This window comes from Anguilla rostrata, chromosome 5, assembly GCF_018555375.3.
Source record: "Anguilla rostrata isolate EN2019 chromosome 5, ASM1855537v3, whole genome shotgun sequence".
NCBI lineage: Eukaryota > Metazoa > Chordata > Actinopteri > Anguilliformes > Anguillidae > Anguilla > Anguilla rostrata.
This window is the reverse complement of record NC_057937.1, coordinates 34,444,375-34,470,279: the sequence shown is the minus strand read 5'-3', so window position 1 is coordinate 34,470,279 and position 25,905 is coordinate 34,444,375. Positions and strand designations below refer to the sequence as shown.

General features: G+C 43.1%; 4 protein-coding genes and 1 long non-coding RNA gene across 9 annotated transcripts in view; 4 read left to right on the top strand and 1 right to left on the bottom strand.

The window, feature by feature from the left end:
• The window catches only part of LOC135255109 (epidermal growth factor receptor kinase substrate 8-like protein 2), a 48,383-nt gene extending 37,689 nt beyond the window's left edge, over positions 1 to 10,694 (top strand). For all 4 annotated transcript variants that reach the window (XM_064335867.1, XM_064335866.1, XM_064335869.1 and 1 more), the window contains 9 exons: positions 54 to 202; positions 1,171 to 1,324; positions 1,514 to 1,548; positions 3,455 to 3,560; positions 4,081 to 4,212; positions 5,010 to 5,100; positions 7,769 to 7,952; positions 8,584 to 8,716; positions 9,088 to 10,694. In XM_064335867.1, coding sequence (XP_064191937.1) covers positions 54 to 202; positions 1,171 to 1,324; positions 1,514 to 1,548; positions 3,455 to 3,560; positions 4,081 to 4,212; positions 5,010 to 5,100; positions 7,769 to 7,952; positions 8,584 to 8,716; positions 9,088 to 9,165 — 1,062 coding nt within the window. In that variant the 3' untranslated portion in view covers positions 9,166 to 10,694. The remainder of the gene's footprint in view (positions 1 to 53; positions 203 to 1,170; positions 1,325 to 1,513; positions 1,549 to 3,454; positions 3,561 to 4,080; positions 4,213 to 5,009; positions 5,101 to 7,768; positions 7,953 to 8,583; positions 8,717 to 9,087) is intronic.
• sdhaf2 (succinate dehydrogenase complex assembly factor 2) overlaps positions 1 to 25,905 on the top strand; it is an 89,385-nt gene that overhangs the window by 38,239 nt on the left and 25,241 nt on the right. The gene's annotated exons all lie outside the window — the stretch shown is intronic.
• polr2l (RNA polymerase II, I and III subunit L) lies at positions 12,175 to 13,840 on the top strand. 2 transcript variants are annotated; one of them, XM_064335873.1, is made up of 3 exons: positions 12,175 to 12,419; positions 12,750 to 12,904; positions 13,534 to 13,840. In XM_064335873.1, exons 2-3 carry the CDS (start codon positions 12,810 to 12,812, stop codon positions 13,640 to 13,642), a joined length of 204 nt encoding a protein of 67 aa, XP_064191943.1. In that variant the 5' UTR covers positions 12,175 to 12,419; positions 12,750 to 12,809; the 3' UTR covers positions 13,643 to 13,840. The 2 variants fall into 2 exon arrangements, with proteins under 2 accessions (XP_064191943.1, XP_064191944.1); XM_064335874.1 differs by lacking the exon at positions 12,175 to 12,419 and adding an exon at positions 12,422 to 12,531.
• LOC135255115 (uncharacterized) lies at positions 13,740 to 15,893 on the bottom strand. Its single transcript, XR_010330084.1, has 2 exons — positions 15,807 to 15,893; positions 13,740 to 15,073 (listed from the first exon to the last, which is right to left on the bottom strand). It is a non-coding gene; the product is annotated as an uncharacterized LOC135255115 (long non-coding RNA).
• LOC135255111 (leucine-rich repeat-containing protein 10B) lies at positions 15,928 to 18,915 on the top strand. The gene is made up of 2 exons (XM_064335871.1): positions 15,928 to 16,010; positions 16,187 to 18,915. Exon 2 carries the CDS (start codon positions 17,036 to 17,038, stop codon positions 18,287 to 18,289), a length of 1,254 nt encoding a protein of 417 aa, XP_064191941.1. The 5' UTR covers positions 15,928 to 16,010; positions 16,187 to 17,035; the 3' UTR covers positions 18,290 to 18,915.

Below are 25,905 nucleotides of genomic sequence, written 5' to 3'. Positions count from 1 at the left end.
CAGGTGTGTGCGGGTCTGCAGGGTTTAACGGTGTGTGTGTGTGTGGCTTGTAGGTGCTGAAGAGCTGTGGGGGACCCGAGTTGGCTCGCTCTGTCCACTCGCCCCACCTGTGTCGGGATGCTGTGGACTTCTTGAGAGGGACCCTCTCCCCCAAAGAAATGGCCCTCTTTGAGCTTCTGGGAAAAAGCTGGACCATACCCAGGTACTGTCAGAGTGTGTGTGAGTGTGTGTGTGTGTGTGTGTGTGTGAGAGAGAGAGAGAGAGAGAGAGAGATAGATAGGTAGATAGATATATGAGCATAATAAGCCAGATTCAAGTGTTTTCTTAGTGCTTAGTACAGTACATGAAAGACTCCCACCATACACAAGAAAGCTGATGATCTGTATTTTTTAAATAGACAAACAGTACATACTGTAAATTTCTCACATGTTATTTTTATGTAATTCATTTATTTAGTAGATCCCTGAATGATTTACATGATGAATATGAAATGAGAGAAAAGCAGGCCAGCTGAGTTACAGTAGCTTCGATGCATGTGATGCTAATGTAAAAACTAAAAACAAAAAATTGCGTGAAGTGAGTAGGCAGATAAATGCATATGAATGACTTGATGTGATTCATGAAGGTTGACTGAAATTGCAGGCAGGATAACTATGCATATTTTTTGCGCTTGAGGAAAATAAGTGTAATTTTGTATGAGAGCATTGTTAGCAGCTGTCATTGTTGTCAGTAGGAGGTGACATTGGCATCAGAGATTACTTCAAAGTAGAGAGTATGTCCTGCTCAAACATTACTCTAAGTTTGCCTGAACAAAACAGTACTGTATCCTATGAGGTCCCGTGTATGGAATACTAAAGCTATTGGATGAGGTGTAAGATGACCTGGAACAGTACAATCACACAGCATTCATTTACATTTACTTTCAGTAAATGCCTGCAAATTTCACAACTTGTAAATGTGCACATTTTCACAACACTCAAGGTTATTTGTGACTGTCACCATTAAATCAAATCACAATTAAACATACGTGTCCAAGCTGCTGTGTGAATAACGTGGACATATGCTTTTAATTGTGAACATCTGTTATGCTCCATGTAGCAAATAGTTTTTCTTTCAGCAATGATAAGGACAGCAGTAAAAACGAGATGGCCATTGTCATTTCTTTCTCAGAGCCGATTGGCCGAGGGACCAGTTTGCCCCTCCCTACTTTCCAAAGTTCCGCAACGGCTGGGAGCCCCCGGCTGAGCTCATCCGAACGTCGCCGTGGGAGACAGAGGGGTCTGCGTTACCGCTCTCCCCGGACTACAGGAAGACGTCCAACGAGGTGACAGAGAGTTGGACGGACGACTCCTCTAATCGTAACATGGTTCCATTTCATTGGAAGAAACTGAAACGTGTTTTAATTCATATTAGAAGTGTTCCACTTGGGTTTCAGACAGTCAACCATTTCAATCACGTTCCTCCCATCTGATTTCCACTACTCAAAATCATCTCACGTCTCGCTCTCTTTCAGTTTCCATTACCGAAGCCCTATAGCCCATCAAACGGGTAGGTGAAGCTGCTCTATCTTGCAAATCTAGTCAAACATAATGTCCTGAAATATATCTGTTTGATCATGAGGAACTAGCATAGGTTACCACAGACAATGCAATGTTCAACCAGACCATGTAGTAAAAACAGGGGCCCTAGGGGTGTTTAGACAAAGCTTAAAACAATGCTAGATATTGTCTATGAACAACTGGCAAAATTATAAGCCTAGGTGGGCTGAATGGCCTGTTCTTATCAACAAACATTCTTATGTTGTCACAATACTATAATTACTGCGTATTGGAAGGACACGGTGGTGCAGTGGGTAGCATTGTCTTCTCACAGCAAGAAGGGAAGAAGGTTCTGGGTTCAGATCCCGGCCTGGGCCTTTCTGTGTGGAGTTTGCATGTTCTCTCCTTGTTCGTGTGGGTTTCCTCCAGGCACTCTGGTTTCCCCCCACAGTCCAAAGACATGCAGGTAGCCTAATTGGAGACTATAAATTGGCCATCGGTATGAGTGTGTGAGTCAATGGTGTGTGTGCCTAGTGCTGGAAGCCCTGTCCAGGGTGTAGTCCTGCCTCTCACTCAATGCATGCTGGGATAGGCTCCAGCACTCCCCTGTGACCTTGACCAGGAATAAGCACGTATTGATAATGGATGGATAGGATGGACTACATATGGTGATCTTGTATCTTGTGGGTCCTCTTTAGCTGTGATAGAACCCTTTGGCTTGCTGTTAAACAGGGCAAATCAACTACCTACCACAGATGTACGTGCAGAACTTTGATTTTTGAGAAGGATTATTAAGGTTTTATTACCCTTATCAACTGTGCTTGGGGTCAAATGGGCTGAAAATATATACCATCAACATTCCATGGTGAACTTGTTCCTCAAGTTGTGCCAACTAGGTTTAAAGTTAGAAGTTGACAAAAGAAAAAGGAACAACATTAGCGATTAAAAGGTTTTTTGTATATTTAAAATGTTTGGCTGATAAACAAAACTTAGCAGGGCATTATGTGCTATCAATGGTCTAGGCCTTTTTATGAAATTGTGATTGCAAATGCTGCGCATTAATATTTTACTTTAATTTCATTTACTTTAAAATGTAATGAAATTAATTTTGCATCCACGTACCCATTGACCCATTGTTCATGTTTGGTAGTTTCTGGTGGGCTGCATGCTGAGTAGGATTTCAGCTGATTCTCCTTGACATATTGCATCACTCTATTAAACAGTCTCCAGCTGTTTTCTGGAATCACATCATGTGCTACTCAGGTTAATGTTACACCCTTAGTTTAACATTATACTAATGGAATGGGCAGGGCTGGCCCTAGGATTTTGGTGGCCCTAAACAAATCTGTGGTCGAGTGGGAGCCGCTAGTTCCGTGACAGGGCATGAATAACGTAATTATGAAAATAACATTATTTACCTTAGATAAACAGGATTGTGTGGGGCCCCCCCACGTGGTTGTGTGGCCCCCCTAGCGGTTGTGGCCCTAAACAACCGCATAGTGCGTTTATGCCAGGAGCCGGCCCTGGGAATGGGCCTTCTATGCCTCATTGCTGATATTTCTGAGATTAACACTGATTTTCTCCACTTCTCTGTGTCACTATAGACAAGAGCATCCACTGAGTGATTGACATGTAATGCAAAGTAAAATTGTTTCTATTAACTTGCAGAACAAAGGGTAATTTTCTGGAATACTGCTCTCCAGTATATAATATAAGCATTATATTTGCTAATTCTGTGACGGGCAGTGAAGTGGCATACTATTAGCCACAAGAGGGTAATTCCCTTCACAGACGTGAGAGTGCCTACCCTTTCGGTAGCTATTTGTAGACCGTTGCATTATGGGATACTGCAGAGCACTCAGAGTGTTAGCTGTAGCAGTAGCTAGGATATCTTATCCCCTTTTACCTCTGTCCAGGACGTACGACGCACCTTCCCCTTCACGAAAATACGCCAAGATCCGCTATCGCTTCGTGGCCCGCAACGCCAACGAGCTGTCGGTGCTGCAGGACGAGGTGTTAGAGGTACGACTGAAGAGAAACTGGGATGGGGGGGGGGAGGGGGGCAGCATGCTTAAAGTCGCCATCAGAATTAAAACATCTGCATATATAGCGTGCACAGTATGTCTCTTATTCACATATGACACGTCTCCTCCAGTTATCTTTATAGCTATAGTGCAAACTCATCATCCAGCTGAATTATCCATATGGATTAGCACTGCATAAAAAGTAGACACCACTTGTATGTGTAGTTCGCCATTATTAGAAACTTAAATTAGCTTGGCGTCTATAATTATGGGGTTCAAGTTTGTTCATTCGGGGAGGATTCAGACAGTGGGTTGTCTTTGATATTTATACACTGTATTCAGTTGACATTCGTAGAAGAGCACTGATCTCAGTATGTGAAGCTCTTGTATGTGTCAGTCTGTTTATGTGCGTTTAGTGTGTGCTGTCACTCTGTTGATAATGTGGGGACCAGGGTGTCATCGCTATTTATGCGCGAGCGCGTGCATCACTCAGACTGTGCTTGCGCTGCCCCCTGCAGGTGCTAGAGGACGACAAACAGTGGTGGAAACTGCGGAACCGCAGCGGGCAGGCGGGCTACGTCCCCTTCAACATCCTGGACGTGGTGAAATTGGAGGAGCCCCACGGCCCGCCAGAGCTCAGCTACAACCAGGTACTCATGAACACACGTGCTCACACACTACATGCAACACATACACATGGGCAGCAAGATACCCATAACCAGACTCTCACAAAACTACATACTCATACATGTACAGCCAGGTACCCATAAACTACATACTCACACACATACACATGCACAGCCAGGTACCCATACGCTACATACTCACACACATACACATGTACTCACACACATTCACATGTACACTTACACATGTACACATGTATTCCCATAAACAAAAACTCATGAACTGCATAGTCACTATGTACACATATACACATGTACAGCCAGGTACCCATAAGAAAATCCTCATGAGCCACAAACACACTACATACTGACACACATACCCAGGTACCCATAAACACATGCTCATAAACTACATACTTACAAACATACATGTATACAACCAGGTACCCATAAACACATGCACATAAACTACATACTCATACATACATATCCACACCATAAACACATTCTCATGAACTACATGTGCACAGACACCTACAGCCAGACACTATAAACATACATCCTAATACAGATGTACTCTTTTGGACGCACGCACACACACACGCAATTATACAAATACATAACGACTCGCACAAACTCACAGAAAAACACACACACGCACGTATGCCTGCGGCTCGTTAAATTATGATTCCAGTCATGAAAAACAGCATCAAGGCCACGATGTGAGAGCGGCATCACATAAGAAACTAGCCTCCCCCTCCTCCCCCCCCCCCCCCCACACACACACAGTTCATAGCAATGTCTCCCTCTGTGTCCCCTAGCCTGGCCAGCCATACAGAGCAACTAACCCCTCCAGCCCCATCGGGCGAGGTGACAGCTTTGAAGGGTTGAGGTCTCCCCGGGACAAAGACTGTGAGTATCTCTCTCTAAACTGCTGATTCATTCTGCTAGCTCTTAAGGTTGCAAAATACAAGCCCTCTAGTTTTACACTGTGGATTATGGAACATATTCAAATATGTTTCCGCAATGAGCACAGCAAAACGATAACAGATTTTTACTGTTTACTGAATGCGCCCATTCTTTGTCTGGTCAGTCTTTATATTGGTCTCCTGTTCTTTCAATTCTGTTTCAATTTCGCTGTGCTTTATGGCTGTCGCCAGAGTGCTGCCAAAGCAGTTAACGAAAAAAGATTGTTTACAGTTGTGGTGTTGCTTCTTGAAAGCCAGTGTCTACGGTACTCTTGGCACCAGCCTCTACTTTTAATTCCTTAAGTAGTCCGCTTAATTTCTCAGTTCAGTGACTTCATGACCAAATGATACATTACAACCGCTGATTGCACGTATGACCTGTACGCAAATACTTAGGCTCAGTGTATATTTGGAAACGCACCAGTTTAAATGCATACTGCCGAGTAATTATACAAAGGGCCCAATCGGTCAAGGGAAATTAGATGGAAGAAAAAAATCGATATAAACAACAGCTCTTCTGGAATTCTGTTTTTTTTCAGCTCTACTTTATGGCTAAATTAAGCACAGCAATAAACTTTAGTAATGTACCTGCTGTAATACTGTACTAGTGCACTGACAAGAATGCAGACATAGCACACCAAAAATGACACCGATCAACACACTGAGTGACAGATGCTCTCTCAGTTTCAAATCCAAAATACTTTACTGGCACAACATACATTTAGAAAGCATACAGTAATAAATAATAATATAGATAAACTATAAACTCTATATAACCAGGATAACTAATGGAGCATAAAAATGTGGTATATACATGCTCAACAACAACAGCAACAACAATACTACTACTACTACTACTACTACTACTACTACTACTACTACTACTACTAATAATAATAATAATAATGTTGTTATTGTTATTATTGCCAGTTTTATTATTACCCACAAAATAAAAAAAATGTTATATTCCATATAATTAATTACTAGTTCAATTATTTGGCGGTAATTTGTATTCTGATGTTTTATGATGATTCTGAACAAGTTCAGAATTTTAGCAAAGGTCACATATACATATACTGTAGCTTGTGCCTGGTTTTAGCAGTTAGCCATTACAGCTACTCAGTTTCCTGAAGATCACACCAGTCGACTGCATTGCTCCATAGGCTGCTGTACCATGCTGAGTGCACGTTGCTTTTGCCATCAGTTTGTTCTGGCTCAAGAGTTCTGTCATGTCTTGTTGTGCCGCATCTTTTTTTTTTTTTTTGTTGCCAAATATAGGCTAAGTTGCATTTTTATATGATATTAATGTAAAGCAGATTGTATACATGAATGACTTTGGACCACCAATTAGTATGTTGTTATATAATTTAACATTAGCTTCACAAATGATTCTGCAAGAATAGTTTTTCTTGCCAAGTTCATTTTGTAGGCAAAAAACAGAAACCTCTTTGTGCACATTCATGCACATAACAATTTAACATAGTTTAAAAAAAAACAAAAAAAAAAATAATGGGGGCTGCTGAGTGGCTCATTCGGTTAAGGCTACATGCTGTGGTGCAATGGATGAACCCATGGTCTCTGGAATCTGGACTGTGTCAGGGCTGACTGTGGCCAGTAGCTCCATAAGGCAACATGCAATTGGTGATTGCATTGCCCAGGATGTTTAGGTCAGTGATCCCCAACCAGTGTCGCAAGTCACAGTCAAATTTTAACAAGCTGTTAATTTTTCTTATTTGTGCTGATTTTCATGTTTAGATGAATTATTTACCCTCTTAAGCCATATTATATCAGAAATAGCTATGCATGGTGTGTTCACAATGTGCTTATTGTGTTATATTGCAAACCTACTTACGTTGTTCCACACACGTGTTTCAGTTTGTTCATTATTTTTCCTTAAATTTATTAATGCAATGCAGGTTTGGCTCGTTATCATTTGCTTTGCGTTGTCTCGTTTAATCTACCAAGTTGTCAGTTTTTGTGGCCATATGCTCACACTTTCTTCTTTACTAATATCTGGTCGAACAATTGACCTTGGCTCCCATAACTTGATAAAAGCAAGTTTTCATTGGTCAAAAACTTAATTCATGCACCTGTATTGCTGTAACAATACAGTGAGTAAAACAGACGTTATAAATAGTTGGATTAACAAGGAAGGGTTTGTTTTGGTTTGATTGAATTGCATATACCCGTACCATTTCATTGAATCCCACCTTCTCTCTCCCTTGGTTACAGTTTCAATTTGCTTTATTTGCAGGACAACTACAGTCATATAGTCAAAGCAGCACGTACAATACACAGAAACTCCCTCTCTCTCTGTCTCTCAAATTCAAATTCAGATAAGCTTTGTTGGCACATCCACACGTCAGCGTACTACTTCCAAAGGGACTGTTTACATAAAACAACAGTAGCGGCAAACTATATGCTGTATAAACAATAATAATGTAAACAATGTGGTGCGTACACCCTTAGCAGTAACGGGCAGAGATGGTGGGTAAGGGGGGGACTTTATTAACAAATAAAATAATGGTAGTGAACAGCAATAACCATAAAGACTACCACATAAGCTATTTGCTATTAGGGACTAATAATCTCTCTGTCCCTCTCTCTCTCAGCACTGACACATCAGATGGATGAGGTGAACGATGAGCTTTTGCAGAGGATCACCACTAACAAAAGCCTGCCGCCGGCTCGCAACTTCCGGGTGGAGCGGCAGTCCTCGACCACCGTCCCTCTCAGCTTCGACTCCGCCCCCGAGCAGGTCACCGCCTGGCTCAACGCCAAGGGCTTCAGCAAACCGTGAGTCTCCCAGTGTGCGTGAGAGAGTGGCATTCGAGTGTGGGAGTACATCTGATAGAATTTTTGTGTACTGTTCAATGCTGTACGCGTGAACACGCTTTTGTGTGCTTGTAAAAGGTGTCTGTGAACGTATTTGCCAGACAGCGTCTGTGTGTGCACGTCGTCCCTCGTGCCTATTGGCATCTGCGTTGCTGATGTCCCTTTGTGGTCACGATGAACTCCAGTGCCACCAGGGTACTTCTCTGTCATTGATCACTCCCATTAGTCTGAACTGTGTTAGCCTAATTTTCTCCCATGAGCCTCTTTTCTGTCCCCCTACTCCCCCTACTTTTTGTCTTTCTTACTTTCCTGTTTCCTTCCCCTTTCTTCCTGTCTCTCCTCCTCTTTCCTCCCCCACCACTGTCCCTGTCTCTGTATCTCTGCTCTCTCTCTCTCTGTCTCTCTCTCACCCCCCTCTCTCTCTGTAACTTTCTCTGTCTCTCTTTGTCCCTCTCTGCTCTCTCTCTCTGTCTCTCTCTCACCCCCCTCTCTCTCTGTAACTTTCTCTGTCTCTGTCCCTCTCTGCTCTCTCTCTCTCTGTCTCTCTCTGTCTCTCTCTCACCCTCTCCACTCTCGCCTGGATCTCTCTCAGAACGGTGGACTGCCTGGGCATCCTGACCGGGGCTCAGCTCTTCTCTCTCAACAAGGAGGAGCTGAAGGCGGTGTGCGGCGACGAGGGCTCTCGCGTCTACAGCCAGATCACGGTGCAGAAAGCCCAGCTCGAGGTCCGTCGCCCCGCACTCTCGCGCACGGCCTCAGCGCGGAGGCCGGGTTAGGGCTAACGCTCTCAGAACACTCAAGGGACGCGGGTCCGAATCCCGGATTAGCTACAAATAGCTTTTGTGCAACAGTGTGCCCCCTATCAGATCAAACCAGTTCAGACTTAACTGCCGTAAGAACAAAAGTGGATAGCAGTCCAGTGTAGAATGTGCGCACGCATATGCCTCCCAAATTTTCCGATTATATATGTGATATCTGTAAAGAGACCACTCACCCATATGTTTGTTTATACTGCACTGATTATAATGGAATTTGCTCTGTGAACGTGGCTCATTAGCGCGCACATCATACAATCATCTGTTTTAACCTCTTACAGAAGAGCCGTGGGGACTCGGAGCTTCAGGAGATCATGAAGAGACGTCAAGAAAAGGTTGAGTCTTCCTCCAATAAGTGAGCGCGCTCACACCCTGTCAGCCATGCCAGTTGCACCGGGCTAACATCTCATCATAATGATATCAGCAGCTCACTCATTCAATCCATGGACATCCGCTCCCCCCCCCCCCCCAACACCATATGCCTTCATTTAATATCCTCTTGTTCCTGTTTACCGCAACCCACCACAAGATTCCGCAAACTCCTAAAATATTGATATATTATGTTTGTTAATTGCATATTTATTTTTTAATTTTGTTTTTTACGGAATGTATATGTCTCATTTCAGTCCATAGTCTTTCACTTCTAAGTCTGTTATTCTAAAATGTCTTTGTGGTTAACTGTGTGGATGACACAAGACGTAAGAGCAAGTTGTTTCTATGTGTATTTCTGTTGAGTGCATGCATGGTTTCGTGCTTAAAAGTGCTTCAGTGGAATATCATGGACATTGGGATGAAATTACATTTGATTTTGTCTTTTTTTTGTACTGGTCTTCAAAGATAAGCCTGTAAATATTGCTGAATATGTTTATTAAGTGACTGACTTGACCATAAACATAAGATGATTGTTATTCTGTATATTAATGGATTAAGTAAGAACATTGTAAATTAAGTAAGAAGTGTTAAATGAGAATACTATCAGTGTAATCGTATTCCAATCATGTGTCTGTTTTTGGAAACCTGCAATATTTCAGTTCAGTTGACATGTCAACATCAATATCAAAAATCAGTGCAAATGGACATGAAGCAAAACACAGAAAGCAAAAACAGCTGTTTTCTAAAATGAAATTCAGATTTTACATTTTTACAGTAAATGTTTTTTTTTATTGACATGAGTACATTTGGAAAACTATTCAAGCATTTTCTGTTTAATGGAATAGATACACTCTATTCCATTTTATGATGTTTAGCTCAACAAATGCCACTTTTTTACATTCGCATGGTTGTGCCAGGGTATGAGAATCTAACATTTCACACAGCGGGTCGGTTGTGCTTGCCTTGCTTTCTGCGAGCACATTCAAGCTACGGCCCATGGAAACCATTGATTTTAATCCCTGCCCCCTGCCTCCTTAGAATAACAATAGAATTGAGCAAGTTGGCTTGAGCAAATCTTTCCATTTCATTTCACATTTGCTGTCTGCTTTTTCTGTGCAAAAAAAAATAGCAGGGTATTCAGCCATTTCAGTTTCATCTGCCGGAGATCACAAAGCAGATGCCATTCCTAAACACAACTGGAGACCACAAGTGGGGCAAGATCTGAGGTAAAGGGCCATCGGGAGGAAGTAAGCTATGACGGTTCAGTGTACCTCTGTTCTTTCTATGATTCCATGGAGCTGTCCAACCGAGGACACACTGCGATGCGTCTGTGGTACATGACAGAAATAAATGTTCTAAAGGGTTTAGGTCTGTTGTAAAGGTTCTAATTCCTGAGATTTCATTGCATGTCAAGACCAAGCATCATTTAAAGATCCATCAAATCAAGTAATACATTTGTTTATATTGTTGTCATGGATGTAGTTTAAGAAAACCTAATAAATACATACTGGGTTGATACTGGTGTTGCGTGATTATCTATGTGTTGTGTAAATCCGTGTATGTACTTGTGTTTTGAGATTAGAACAAGCACTAGGAAAGTGAAGGGGATAGCAACAAGGCAAGCAAGTTAGGCACAAAACAGTAATAATGGTACATTGCAAAGGTGCGGCAGTGAAACAGTGAGACAGCTCAAGGATCACTGTAAAAGTCTGGACGTTACACAATGAGCAGCGAAGTCCAGTGAAATTCCAACACACTCACAGAGCACTTGGCCCAAAAGAGGGCTCTTTCTGTGATTCAGTGAGAGAGTTACAATCTCAGAACACAAGATAGGCAGAGGTGGAAAGTCCATGGCTCAGAAAGTAGAACTCCTGCCATGTGTTTCTTCCACTCATAGAATCAGCCAGCTTATTTCACTAATAATTAGTTCTACCTCCTGGCTGAACAATTGTGCTAGTTAGCAAATCCATATGATTGGAACAAAATACTGAAGAGTTTTACTTCCTGAGCCTCTGATGACAGGGCTCATTCTGTGATTCAGTGAGTTACAATCACAGAGCACACATCCTGTAATAGGGCTCGTGCCATGATTCATTGAGAGTTGCACATTTTCAGGAAAAATAAACAATTATTTGTAGACATAGTTTAGACTCCCAAATCAAATGTACTTTGGTTTATTGTGTAGTACATCAAACAATGAATATTTGAAATGCTACATTTCTCAGTCTGTGATAGGAATCAATCCCACTGGTATGTGTGAATGTGTCATGTTTTAACACAGCATTTTGAGCATATTTATGATTTCGTATGACACAATTCACTGAAAATCACAAATCACTGGCTCTGGGGCTCACTGGTCTGAGGAAATACCATTTTCCCAGAGAAACATAAGGTATCATCATCATAAACACATTCTGATGACAGCACTTGCTATTGAACTGTGCCAATACAGAGACCAATAGAATGTTAAACCCGGAAGTAAGTTCGCATTTTGAGCCAATTACACAAATTACACAAAATAATATCTCAACTGTGGATTTCGAAGCTGTTATGTGCTTCTAAAAAATAAGTTGCTAACGAGTTGCTGTATTGAAACTACAACAATGGTCGCATTTTGGCAACCACCACTCCAGTTTCAATACTAGCCCAGCTGCACGCGACAACCATTGTAGTTTCAATATATAAACTCGTTAGCTACTTAGTTTTTTAAAGCACATAACGGCTTCGAAATTCATGTTTTAGATATTAATGGATATAAATTTATCTCGCAGAACAAAATGTGAAACTGTCTCAAGACATACGTTACCCACAGACCTTATTTATTTATTTATTTATTTGCCAGAAAACGAAATCCCTATGTAAAACAAAAGATTGGAAATCTGCCGAGCAAACCCATGGTGGAAAGGTTGGCCTACAAAAAGACGCCATCACTGTAACGTTCAGAACATTAGCAAACGCATAAGACCTAAACGGAGCACCGTAGCTTTGCACGTTCCAAAAGTAGGGAAAGCTGGGGTAACGTCTTACTTAGTGAAATTAGAATTAAAAAAGAAATGCACAAATTATAAACGCAAAAATGAGTTAACATTATTTATTTATTTTACAAAACCTATAATTAAATTGTCTCAATTTACAAAAACTTTAAAAATCTATTTGACCTTTTCTATTTGGTGGTACATACCTTATACCTAAAATGGTACAAACCAACTGTGCCAGATAGTTGTTGGTGTGGGAAGGACCGGTAAGCGTGTTGAACGTTTTCATTTTTATACGTTTTAGCTAGTCATAATTTCATAATTTGTCAGTGTGCAGTTAAACGGAAGATATATATGTATTAAGCTCATTACTTAAAAGTAAAAATTGTTCTTTGTATGCCTGTCGAATAACTTAAAGCTAAATTGGCTCTGTTAGCGTTAGCTGTTTGCGTATTTTCTGTTGCTAAAACGTGCTGGTTTTAATTTAATGCAGACTTATTTCTGTCTGATGTAATACTTTAAAAAATTAAATTATATTTTGTATAATTACCGTTATAGACGTTAATATTTGCCCATTTTCCTTTCTGATTATTCAGTCATCGAGCTTCATCTCTCCGCTGAAATTCAAAAGAAACCTTAGAATTAGCGCCGCGACCATGATCATCCCAGTTCGGTGTTTCACATGCGGGAAGATCGTAGGAAACAAGTGGGAGGCGTACCTTGGCCTGCTTCAAGCCGAGTACACAGAAGGGTGAGAAGGATTCTATAACACTGTTGTACTAACGTCAGCTAGTTTGCCACAGGAACTATGTTATTTACTACATTCTTTTTTGCTTAGAAACCGCCTAAATAATGTAGCTATCGAGTTAGCTTAGCACTCAGCCTCCTACCCGTGTTGCGTACTTAACGATTGGCAGGCTGGTTCACATCTTCCATTTGTAAATTAACGTTAGTGTTCTTTTAATGTCCAAGTTAAGTAGCTAGTTGCCGCTCCCTTCCATTTTGTTTTCTTTGACGCTAACAACATGCATACGATAATCTCTGTGTAATGGTAATATTAAAAACACTTCTGTGTCTACTACTCTCCCCACCCACAGTAACGTCAAATGAATATTGCACGCCTCTTTCGACTGTCGGCACCAGGTTTAGTGGTGCTTTTAATAGTGCTCTTAATAGTATTGATAGTTATGTTTAATGAATGCATTATTTTATCAGAATATTAAAGTTATCAAATTATATTGTGTTCTCTTCCTCACTCTGCAGTATTGCTTCAAGTTCACTGCCTGTTTCTTCAGTAGATCGCATAAAACGACTCTATTTAGTCTTAACCCACCCACGTAATAACGACTGCATTAATAAGGTCTCCTGTGTCTTTGCTAGCGATGCTCTGGATGCCCTCGGCTTGAAGAGGTACTGCTGTCGTAGGATGCTGCTGGCTCACGTGGATCTCATTGAAAAACTGCTTAACTACGCGCCTCTGGAGAAATGAGTGTTATTCGGAATCTGTAAAGACACTTGCACTCTGAATACACACTGTCACTGGTCACATCAACCGGTACTCACAAACTGATGCATACAGAATCGTGTACAGGCTGGGAGCACGTCTACAGATGGATATTCACACCCTGTATTTTCAGTTTAAATTATTTTTGTAAGGTTGTTTTCTGAATAAAAGATTTTTCTTCCATTTGTTTTTCTTTGGAGTGATTTATTATGAAAGGCAATATTTGTTTTTTTTTGTTTTTTTACATTTGAACTTTTTTTATGCATAGCTGATTTCCCAAAAAGGCTGAGGTCTTGCTTCCTAAAACTAATCTCTTCTGTGAGTCGTATCCTCAGGAACACAGTTTTCCTTTCTGTCCCCCCAAAGGCTTATGGTCAACTTTAATGGGGGTGATCCTTCTTATAGAGCTTAATTATTGGCCTGCTGACCCAAAATGTAATGGACTAATAGTGTTCTGAGTATCTGAGAAGGTACTTTCATACCTTATTTACCTGCTTTGTCTTTTTCTGTCTGACTATCCTTACTGGTTTGGCCTGTTATTTTCTCACTTAAGTAAACTGAACTCAAAATAGTGACTTTTATGGCAAGTTATATTTTAGTAAGTTTAGAATGTCGACATTCGTGTGCTGCCATGGTGACTATTAAAATGTCATTTTGTTAAATTGTGGAATCAGACTCGGAATGACACTGCAAATAGTGTCGTTATCTTTGGCTTGAACTTGACTCCAGCACAGGGTCGTGATGTTAGAAAAGTGCTCGTGCATCAGTGATCAGAGCCACCCGTAGGAGTGGGTGTCTGTTAATCGATTTCCTTCGCACCTCTGCTTTGCCAAAATTTTGTGACAATCCGTTCATGTACATGTCTGAACATCATCCCAATAGCAGCTGTGACAATGGCGAGGTCTTTCTATCAGGTTCTGTTCGTAAGTATGCTGCTTTGTGGGAGGGACCGAGTTCTGATCCAAACATTCGTGCTGTTGACAATCCAAATATAGCATCACAATTGTATTATTCCTCAGAAGTTGACTGTCTGTAGCAAGGTTTCTGAGCATGTGCAGAAGAGGTAATCCAGAGGGCTCTGTATCTGTACACAGAAGATGCACCTACGCTCTGTTCCGCACCAGCTGTGCGCTGCCTGTTTTGACGCGGGAACATGAGTCACCCCCTGCCTTTGCCATGTGACGGGCACATCGCTGTCACTGGTTGCGTGCCTCAGTCCAATTTGTCAAGCGTCAGGGGGGGACGGACCGATCGTCTAACGAGGTGCGACCTCTGAACCTGGGCTCACGGCCGCCCTCTTCCTCTGCTGTTTTTGGAGCTCTTTATTTCCGTCTGAGGGAGGCCACGGCTGCTTCTGAAAACCTCCACTGGACGCAGCAGGTTCTCACGTCGGATCGGCTGGATGTTCCTTGCTTCCTGGAATATTGGGAACATTCCTAAATTTGGGTTGGCTCCATGTCTGCTTGTCCACTGGATGACAGCAGACTTCATGCGCGAGCATCCTTTCTTTTACTCCAAAGAGATCCTACATCTAACAATCTTCCACTGTAGGTACTGAGCCACTTCAGACATCTTTATGAATCTTAGCAGAATTAAGGAATACCCATGATGATCGGGAGTGGTGTGATTGTATCTGTGCTGCTGTATTTGGATTTGGTCCAATATGTGGACGGACATCACAGATACAGATGTTATTTTCCTGGTTCAGGTTTCTGTGAAGATGCCATAGAAAAGTGCTGTAGGCTTACAGCACAGTAACAGCAAGTGGAACAAAGTGACCTTGACAATGAAGTATACAGAAACAATCGCAGTGTTTCAATGTGGTGATACATGAGTCAGAACAGTTACATCGGTTTACAGCAGGACATAACAGCACATCGACAGTTCGGCGGAAGAGAGTCTAGTGGGTAGCAGACACTATCATATTTTGTGCTATAATATTTTGATGAACGTTGACAGGTATTCAACAGTCTATATGGAATAAGATGCTGAACTGGATGGGTTTAAATGCGAGTTATCCTAAAAGTTGAAGATTTACGCGGAATTGCTACTAAATCAAAATGGCTTTCAGTTGTAGTATTTTCATCAGTGCAACGAAATGCGTGTATTTCGTGGATAATTCTTTTTTATCATGCTTAAAATGACATACCGAGACGGTCTTTCCACCTCTTCTCTGCTCTCCGGTTTTTCCTCTCCGTCTGCCATGTGATCCAGCTGACTTCTATTTCGCTGCTTCGGTTGCTAGGGGGAGAGAGACGGTCCTAGGCAACGTTTTACGCAAACCCAAACTGAGAGAGGTCGAGAGAAAGCGAGCGAGAGGGGGGAGAGCGACAACGGGAGAGTACAGCACGCGGTTCGTTCTTTTTGTACAATATGTCTCTCTGGTATATACTGAAAAATAATCTAGCTCGGAAAGTTTTGAAAACGAGTTGACGAGGATGTTATGATTTGACTAAAACCGAGCAATGGTGCTGCGATTAACTGCCATCAGTGGACTTTCCTGAACTGTTTCACTTTGCCGCCGGCCAGGTCACAGTGGTGGACTGCACACTGGATGCCGGACACAACAGCTCGACCTGCGTGGAGAGAGGGACAGGCTACCCCCAACATTGCGCTGCGTAAAGCGCGACAACCCCGCTATATTCTGGGTGGATTTGCGGGGTGCACAGACCGCCACGAGGGACGACATCTGCCCGTAGTGAAATAATTTAAAATATAGTTAAATGAGTACAAACATTGTGCAAAAAAGCATCTGAAGGAAAACAAAAGAGACCGGACGGACAGCATTACATGGCAATACAAATACAGAGGTGAGCCCCGATTTCAAAGCAATTCAGAAAACCCCATGTCCTGTCAAGTTCGGACTGCAGCTAGCGGCACAACAGGACCTGGGAGAACCTCTACTACACTGCCGTTGGGACGTTGTCGTAGGACAACAAGACATGCTGCACTGATTCGAAGAAATGTTAGCTTATAAATATAATTAGTATTATTATTATTATCATCACATTTTTGTTGTTGGTGTTTGCTGTTGTTTAAGTCCATGTAACATGGTCTGAGAGGATTGGTGAGAAAGGATCGATCAAGTTAGAAAAACAGAAGGTGAAGGAGAAAAACTAGAAGGGGAAATAATCCCTTCAGACGTAGACGCTGACTCTGGGGTTTGTGCATGAGATGGGCTCCACAAGCCTATGAGTGCGCTGGCCACTGGCACGCTGGGACCACCATGCCCCCCCTCCCTGCCAGCTCTCCACCCGGGTTCCTCCACCAGCACCGCACAGCCAGAGCCAGGGCCGGCCTGTCAGCCCGACCCCGTGCTCGCTGACCACACCCCGCAAGCTCCGGCGGGAAGGCCAGCGGAGGCCGGCAGGGCACGGCATGGGCAACTCATCTAGAAAAGAGGGCGAGGAGGAAGAAGAGGAGGAGGACGGGGGCACGGCAGGCGAGAAGAAGAAGAAGGAGGAAGAAGAGGAGGAGGAGGAGGAAGAGGAGTTGCCGATGGGGGTGGACGAGTTGCTGGACAGTGGGGACCCAGTGCTGGACCTGAGCTACCGCAAACTGCGGAAGCTGCCCTCGCGGGTCTGCACCCTGGAGCACCTGCAGAAGCTGTACCTGTGCGGCAACCGCATGCGGGGCCTTCCGGAAAGCCTGGCCCAGCTGCAGGGCCTGCGCATCCTGGCGCTGGACTTCAACAAGATGGAGGACGTGCCGCCAGCCGTCTGCCAGCTCGCCAACCTCACCCGCCTCTACCTGGGCAGCAACCGGCTCATGATCCTGCCCCCGGAGCTGAGCAACCTGCAGAGCCTGCGCTGCCTGTGGGTGGAGAGCAACTACTTCCAGCGCTTCCCCCGCCAGCTCTACGACCTCCCCCACCTCCGCTCCTTACAGCTGGGGGACAACCGCCTGCGGAGCCTCCCGGCCGACCTGTGGCGCATGGAGGCGCTGCGCGGCCTCTGGCTCTACGGCAACCGCTTCCGGGAGTTCCCCCGGGTGCTGCTGCGCATGGAGGGGCTGGAGATCCTGGACCTCGACCGCAACCAGATCTCGGAGTTCCCCAGCCTGGCCCACCTTCCCGCCCTGCGCCTGCTCTCCTACGACCACAACCCCGTCAAGGGCCCGCCCAAGGTGGGAGAGGAGGTGCTCCTGGTGGGGGAGGGGGCGGAGGAGGCCCTGGAGGCGCGGGCCCAGAGAAAGGAGGCACGGCGGCGGGCCGCCGAGAAGGAGGCGGAGGAGGAGGCGGCGGCGGCCGCCGGGGGAGGCGCCGATGAGCCGGTCATTCACGGCATCCTGAAGAACAGTAGCTCCGCTCCCAGCCACCCGTCCAACGGGGTTTCGGCGGAGACGGAGGAAGGTTTAGCAGAGGATGCTACACCGCCAGAAGAAGAGGAGGAGGAGGAACAGGAAAATTGGGAAGGGGTAGAGTGTGATAAAACTGTGGTTGAGTACGATGAGGTCGAGCTGGAGTACGAGGAGGAGGGGATTGAGTATGAGCGGGAGGAGCTAGTGTGTGAAGGGGAGGGGTTTGACCAGGAAGGAACAGAGCTGGTATATGAGAGGGCGGAGATGGACTATGAGTATGAGGAGGAAGAGGAGGAGTTTGATGACACAGAAAGGCAGGGAAGGGGGGCATGATGTTTAAATTGTCCTCTACTTGATCTCTCATTAATTGTATCTTTGCACTCGTTAAGACTGACGAATGGGGTGGGGGAGGATTTGGGGACCTTTTTAACCTCAAATCGATGGAATTATGTTAGAGCATAACCTTCAACATGAACGGTCATGCTACTGTTTTCCTGATCTTGATTTCTTTTGTCTGATAAAAGCTTCCCTTGCAAACCTGGCTACAGTGAGGTACGCCAAATTTCAGGGAAACGGCAATAGCACGACTGGACACTTGAAAGACTGGCGGTTTTATCAAGTAACATGAGGGTCTTACCACTATGTGTTGTACGATCTTTAATCCTTTTTGTGAGGAAGAGCAATGAGTGCACTTTTAGGATGGGCAGAAACCCTGAAAGAACCCAGAAACCCACCTCCCCGCTGTCCTCTTTCGGAGAGGCGGAAAGAGGACGATGGAGAGCGGGGGGAACTGGGACGAGGTGTAACATGAACCCTCGCGAAGTTGACTGTGTCGCCTGACAGGGATACGACTGTGATGTCAATCCGCGGTGTGGTTCACCCATGACGCGATACTGCCTGTTGATGTGATATGTGTTCAGGAAACCGGATCTCGCCTCATTAAATAATTACTGAGTTGACCAGAAGTCTACCGTGGTGATTCGTGGTTCAGTGGAAGGAGGGAGGCTTGTTTCGGCACTGTGGGTTTTTTATCTTCCTCAATTTATTTACATTATTTGGTTCTTCAGTAGATGCCTTTATCCAGGATGACTCAGTGCTTAAGGGTTTACATCCCACACATTTTAGTAATCCTTTTATACAGCTGGATTTGTTCTGGAGCCATTACAGCTAAGTACCCTGCTCAAGGATACATCACTTGCCCACCTGGTTTAGGAATCCACAACTCTTTCTTTTACTATCCAAAACCTGAGTCACTACACTGTACTCCTGCTGTGAAGGAGCTGTTGGAACTAGTATTGTATCAGCCATTATGATTGCATTGGAACCAGTGAACCAGGTGCTAGGTTTTTAAGCAGTTCAGCGCATTTTAAAAATAAATTTAAAAAGTAAAAGTAAAACTGGCAACATACAATTAGCATTCTTGAGTGTCACACTCTGGGGCCAGCTATGTTGTTGTGTAGCATGGCATTCTGTCTCCACAGATGTGGAATCATGGGACAACAAACAACATTCAATCTAATGGTATACACCATTCTTCTTTACCTCCTATAGTCCCTTACAATTAGCTAACCAGTTATTATAGGCATGCTTATCTATTTGTGTTATGAGTTGTAAGACAAACTGCAGTGAACCAATGAATCTATTAAATACAGTTGACAGAGACAGTGCACAACCATTTGGCTGTCCTAGAATTAGCTATCAAGCTAAATTTAATCTGCTGTCCCTTGATTAATGGTACAATGTGTAAATAATATCAACCTTTCTGTTCTTCTGAATCCAAAGTAAATGTAGTCTGTTGATTGGTGAAAGCACTGAGTAATATCATTTACATTGACAGTGTGGCCATGTTTATGCTGAATTAAGTTGGGGGAGGGGGGGTGTGATTCACAGTTTTACACAGTAGCTGTCCAGGGAGGAAACTTCAAGAGACGCAGAGGGGGTACTTCTCCTTAAATGGGCAAGACAAGCAGAGGGAGAGGTTTTAAACAAAAGATGGAATGTTACCAAGGAACCAGGAGAGAGCGAGAGAGAGAGAGAGTGATAGAGAGAGAGAGAGAGAGAGAGAGAGAGAGAGAGAGATGACACTGTGGTATTGTGAATAGGGAATATGGAAGGGCAGAGGTCAGTTTACAATTCTGTCTGACCTCCCTTGCATTCACCTCATTGTGTTGCTTTGCTTTCTCTAAGCTCTTTTCACCTTTCCACTCAACACCACATTTTGTACTTTCTTTATCCACCTTTATTTAGCAGCTCTCTCCAGTACTTGTGATTTCCTCCCCTGTTCTCCTCATCAGCTGTTCTCTGTCTTTCATTCTGATGACCGTTCTTCTCTCCCTCCCAGCTTCAAGCCCCTCGAGGAAACGAACGTAAAGCGTGCCGGGCGTGTGAATCCGCTGCCCCGTCCTCTTTTTCACAACCCTCCTTTGAAACTGTGTATGTGTGAAATATGTATCCTGGCCCTGAAATATTTATGGAGAAATACACAATGCTGCTTCTCCTGCCTCCAGGGCCTTCTCCCCCGACTGCTGAAGACGGAAGCACCAGGGACGTTCTGTTTGATATCCAACCGCGCGCTACCGGCGTTAACACGAACCGATACGTCCCCGCATCTCCGCACCCACAGTTCTGAGGAGGGCAGCTGTCTCTGAATATTCATGAACTGCCAAAACATAAGCCCTTCAGTTCTGATTCTGACCACTGGATACATGCTGCATTTTACTCCCACAAACCATTCGGAACATAACACAGGTCCCGGAACCTGAACGCTCGTGAGCGTTCGAGTGGACAGGGACCCAGGGCAGGCCTTCCCTGGAACTCCTTATCAGTTGCAGGAATGAATGGAAAAATTGTGACTCACGGCAGATAACTGATCTTTGGCCGCGGCAGATAGGGAACTTGCATCCACCCCACGCTGAATTTATTCCCTTGCCCTTCTCGGTTTTTTAAAAGAGCCCTGGGACGGCCTTTGTGCCAAGCCGGCGCATGATGGCCCACTAAAGTTTCAGTGATGGACATTGTCGTGCTAATGTGAGAAATTCAGCCTGAGGGAGGAGGTAAGTTGAATGAACTCCCCCATATGAGGGAGCGAAGAGTGCTGAAGAACAGCATGCAATAAATCTAAGTCATGAGATGCCAAATGCACCTATCTGCAGTACTTTGGATTTGTGTTGTCGAGGGCAGAAATATTGGCAGGGCCCACATCTTAATTCATTTCGTTTGGGTCCTTGCCATGCTGGTCTCCCTGGCTGAGAAAGTGCTGGGAGTGCAGATCGTAAATTCGTCTGGGCACCTTGAATGCTAATGGCCCACTTCCCTTGGGCCGTACGGCACGGGCATGCCCACCTGTGCCCCTTTTCTAACGACCGTCATCACGCACTGTGGTTGCTGAAGCAAAAGCAGCACCCCCTTGTGAATATTTATGTGGGGACTCTTCCTGAACTGGAAGGGTAGGGAAGAGAAGATTCACACAGGATATTCCCTGCCTTGTGTTGTACTGGTTTCTCTGATTGTTGTCTGATGTTCCAAATTGGGTTAAAAATGGGGGAAACAGGGCAATTCAAGGGGGTTCTCAATGCAGTGACTGCAGTATTCTCTGAAATGTGCATGAAATCATCTACTTTATTCCAGAACATTGAGGTTCAACCGTGGACACTGACTAAGACTCATGAATATATTAAATTAAGATAGTGGCAAAATGTTACAAGTGGTCTGAGAAGAAGTGACAATGCAATGTACTTTATTTTAAAAAGAAAAAAACCTTTTCAAAGTACTTTATTGTGTCAGTTTCATAACTTACTATATTTAGGAGTTATATGAACTGTCAAAACTGCTATTATAAACCAAAAGGGTTCACACATAGGCCTCATTCCATTCCTATTTGTTATATCTCTCACAAGCTGCTTCTGATATCTCTGGTCACACATATATTACTTCCAACAGACTAATTTACAGTAAATTGATCCATTCAGGTATTCAATTTAGGTCAGACAACTTCCATATCCTCCTATCAGCCAGAATTTCATTTTTGTCCCCTGCAGGGGACATGAGTCTCTGGTCTTAATATTAAGAACCACATACAGTGCCGTGAAAAAGTATTTGCCCCCTTCTTGATTTCCTCTATTATTGTATAGTCGCCATACTGAATGGTTTCAGATCCTTAGACAAAATAATATTCTCATAATATTAGAGAAAGGGAATCTGAGTAAACACAAAACACAATTTAAAAATTATTTCATTTATTAAATGAAAAGTTATCAATCCTGCATATCGTCAATGTGAATAAGTAATTGCTCCTTTAAACTTAATAAGTGGCTGCACCAACTTTAGCAGCAATAATTACAGCCAAACACTTCCTATAATTTGATATCAGTTTTTCAAATCACTGTGGAGGAATTTTAGCCCACTCTTCTTCGCAGAACTGCTTTAATTAAACAAACTGGTAGGTTTTGGTGCATGAACTGCTTGTTTCAGGTCCTGCTACAGCATCTCTATTGGGTTTGTCAGGAATTTGATTAGGCCATTTTTTTTCAGCCATTCAGACGTAGACTTGCTTTTATGTTTTGGATCATTGTCTTACTGCATAACTCAATTATACTTCAGCTTCAGCTCACGGACCGATGACTAGACATTCTTCATAAGAATTCTATGGAACACAGCCAAGTTTGTGATTTCTTTAATACTGCCAAGTTGTCCAGGTCCTGAGGCAGCAAAGCATCCCCACACCATCGCACTACCACCACCATGTTTGACTGTTGGTATGATGTTCTTACTGTGACATGCTGTATGTGCTTTACGATAGACATAATGGGGACCTATGTCATTCAAAAACTTTTGATTCATCTGTCTATAGAACACTATCCCAGAAGGCTGGGGATCATACAGGTGCCTTTTTTGTAAATGTGAGGCAAGAATTGATGTTTCTCTTGGTTAGCGGTGGCCTCCAAATAATATGTGAAATTAGTTCCTGATTTTTTAAATGATTTCTTCTGTGTAGTGTATTATATTGACAAATTCAATCCAGATGCTATTTAAAAGTTTGTTGACTCTTAGCCAGCTTCAAATTAATTGTTTTAGTGCTGTAATTATTGTTATGTTAAACAATTATTAATCTCTGTTTTGACCTACGGGTACATTCTACAACAATTGAATACTCAAAAAATGGAATAAATATCAGGTTTGTTGCTACACATCTGGTTATATGTTTATGGAGGGCAATTTATATGGGGATGTGTACACATGTTTATCAGTTGGCAGTTTTGTCAGTGTGGGTAAGTGTGTATCTGAGTGTGTGTGTGTTAGCATTTTGCTGGGGAACACGGTTCTGTAGGAGCCTGTATGTCAATGTACATTATCACAGCTTTGGTTTCTTATTAGATCTTTCACTCTCTGTGAATCACAATGGTAAAATAACTGCTAAATAATTATGTGAGTCCAAAAGAATCAACCTCCTTTCAGTTGCAACATCAGTTCCTCATTGTGACTCCAAAGATGCCCTCACACTTCTAATTTAAAGTGTGCCCTAGGTCTAGAAATAACTCAAGATAAATTAATTATTACCAGCTCGTGGTAACATTCATTAGAGTGCAGTCACTAGTATGATATGGAGTTGCTCAAACAGCAGTGGAAAACATGTCTATAATTCCATATAGAAATTCAAATTTCCTTATGTAATCATCCATATATTATCTCTCCTCTCTGCTCATTGCTGAAAGTGCAAAAACGATTATGACTCAACACTTCCACTCTACCACTTGCATATCTTTGTTAGATGGCTTGTTCCATCACCATGGAAACAGACAGCCCTTGTCATGGAAACAGTCTCTAGACAGTTGTGTACAGACATGTGTACACAGAACACGAACGCGGACAAACATGCAAACTCTAGAGCACGCACATCCAATTACAGATATGGCAAAGAGTAATCGACAAGCACGAAACAGAACACCGCCATGTAAAACAGATGCATAGCTAGATAAATTCATTAAAAATGTAGAATTCTGACTGCTTTAATAGATTAAGAGCTCTCTCACTAGTGATGGCAGTACACCCTCAGTGTTCCTGTGAAGACAAAGAACGCAAATTCAAGGCTGTCTTACCATCAGCATTCTTGCAATGTTGCTGGAATGTTCTAACAATGCAATCTTGTTGGTATATAACAGTTTTAGGTGACTTTTAAACTTCATGATTTTAATGACAATTTTTCATTGGTGTTTTGATATAACGTGATATACTGTGCTGTATTTTTTGTGCTTATCTTATTCAAATCCTATTTTCACCAATAATGTCGTTTTGGAAAAACTGTGAAAACAGAGCACAAAATAGTGCTAGTTTAAAAAAAAAAAAAAATTAAAGAGAACCCTGAGTTTCTTTACTCATTTCATTGCACACAATCATGCATATTTTCATTCAGTAGGCTATACATCGTTTCTAAGTTATATAAATTAACATATTTTTTTACATTTAAATGAAAATGCTATTTTTGGTCACTCAGTCAACATCTTATTATTGGTCCTTTCCGTTATTTCCTTAATAGCAAAATGCCATTCACCCAAGTGATGTTCGTATATTAAATCAACTGTCGGCGTAGACAGTTTTGATTCCCTGAAGCCGTTTCACATGTTTGAGGTGCTTTATGTCAGTTGTGACAGAAATGCTGCAAGACCAGCAACCTTCTCATAAATGCTTCCAGTGAAAAAGTATGCGATCTCTTATCTATGATTAGCTTATCGGTTACCTATACTTTTACCGTGGAAAGTCTTGTTCAGTGTTCAATTCTGTACTCAAGATTTAAAATCGAGAGGTGCGAGTAGTGAATCATGGGGATACGGTAGTAGTGCACGTAGCTAGCTCTGGGTATGAGCATCTTATAAATAAATACACTTTTACATTTTAATCAAGACTAGCAGACTAGCAATAGATCTAACTGTGGTCCATCCGTATTGGCATCGACCATGTTCTCCAATTCCATAAAAACACTAGGCTACTCTCCGAGCAGGGGAAGGAAGTCAAAACGGATCAATCGGCAATTAGTAGGGCGGGTAAGTGCCTTGCTGGAACGAATGCTGCGGACGCTGCGATCGAGCAGACCTGGATTCTACCGCCTGAGATCAAGGCCAAGTTGGAGAAGAATGTGCCCTGCGCAGCTTTAAGAAAATCAAGACTCCTGAATCGTCGCGGATTCCGCAGGCCGGCGCGACTCGCTCAGTGATTCACGCCTTTTATGAATTTGTGTCAATGACAGAGGTATGCACTTGTTTCAACATAACGCAAGGCAGTACTCACATTAAAGGGCGACAGGGCATTTATTCGAGATGGAGGCAGGGGTTACTGTCAGGCACGAACCTCTCCCCCGCGGTTCTTGTAACTCCATTAAAGGGGGGCGCCGAGTCATTTAATTCTTTTGAACTGTTGGCATCATCACCACAAACGAAAAGCAAGAGGGGCAGTTATGTAGCATGGCTTCATTTTGGCAGAGATGCCAGCGACTGCCTTTTGCATTCTGATTTTATGGATTGGATTTCCGTGTGTTTACTCCGTCTGTACGTTTTAATATTAATTATTCCTATGGTAGGCGATAGCATTCTCTGAAAATTACGGAGTGTACAGTACCCGTCCGCCATTCACGCATGTATTAAATCACTAAATTCAGCACCTGTTGCCAAAGTCTTACAATATTTGACTGCACAAAAGAATTGACAATCATCCAAATACAAACGTGACAAAACAAATAATATGCGGAATATTTTCTGACGCACGGGTGATATTTTTCATCTCTGTATTTCCGGGTTTATAAACGCATTTGTTTTGACAAGACGCTTCCCGTAGGCGCAGAAACGTAGAACGGTCATAGTCCGCACGAGCGCAGCATTCACTCTTCCAGGTTCACCTTCTGCCGCTTGAGGGCAGGAGGACCCTGATGTCATCCCAGGGGCGCAAACTAAGTCGTTTGC

Excerpts from the sequence above, each read along its gene's own strand:
- polr2l (XM_064335873.1), top strand. The coding sequence starts at position 12,810 with ATGATCATCCCAGTTCGGTGTTTCACATGCGGGAAGATCGTAGGAAAC. Across the intron at positions 12,905-13,533 it reads CAAGCCGAGTACACAGAAGG|CGATGCTCTGGATGCCCTCG; the intron begins GTGAGAAGGATT and ends TGTCTTTGCTAG.
- LOC135255111 (XM_064335871.1), top strand. The coding sequence starts at position 17,036 with ATGGGCAACTCATCTAGAAAAGAGGGCGAGGAGGAAGAAGAGGAGGAG.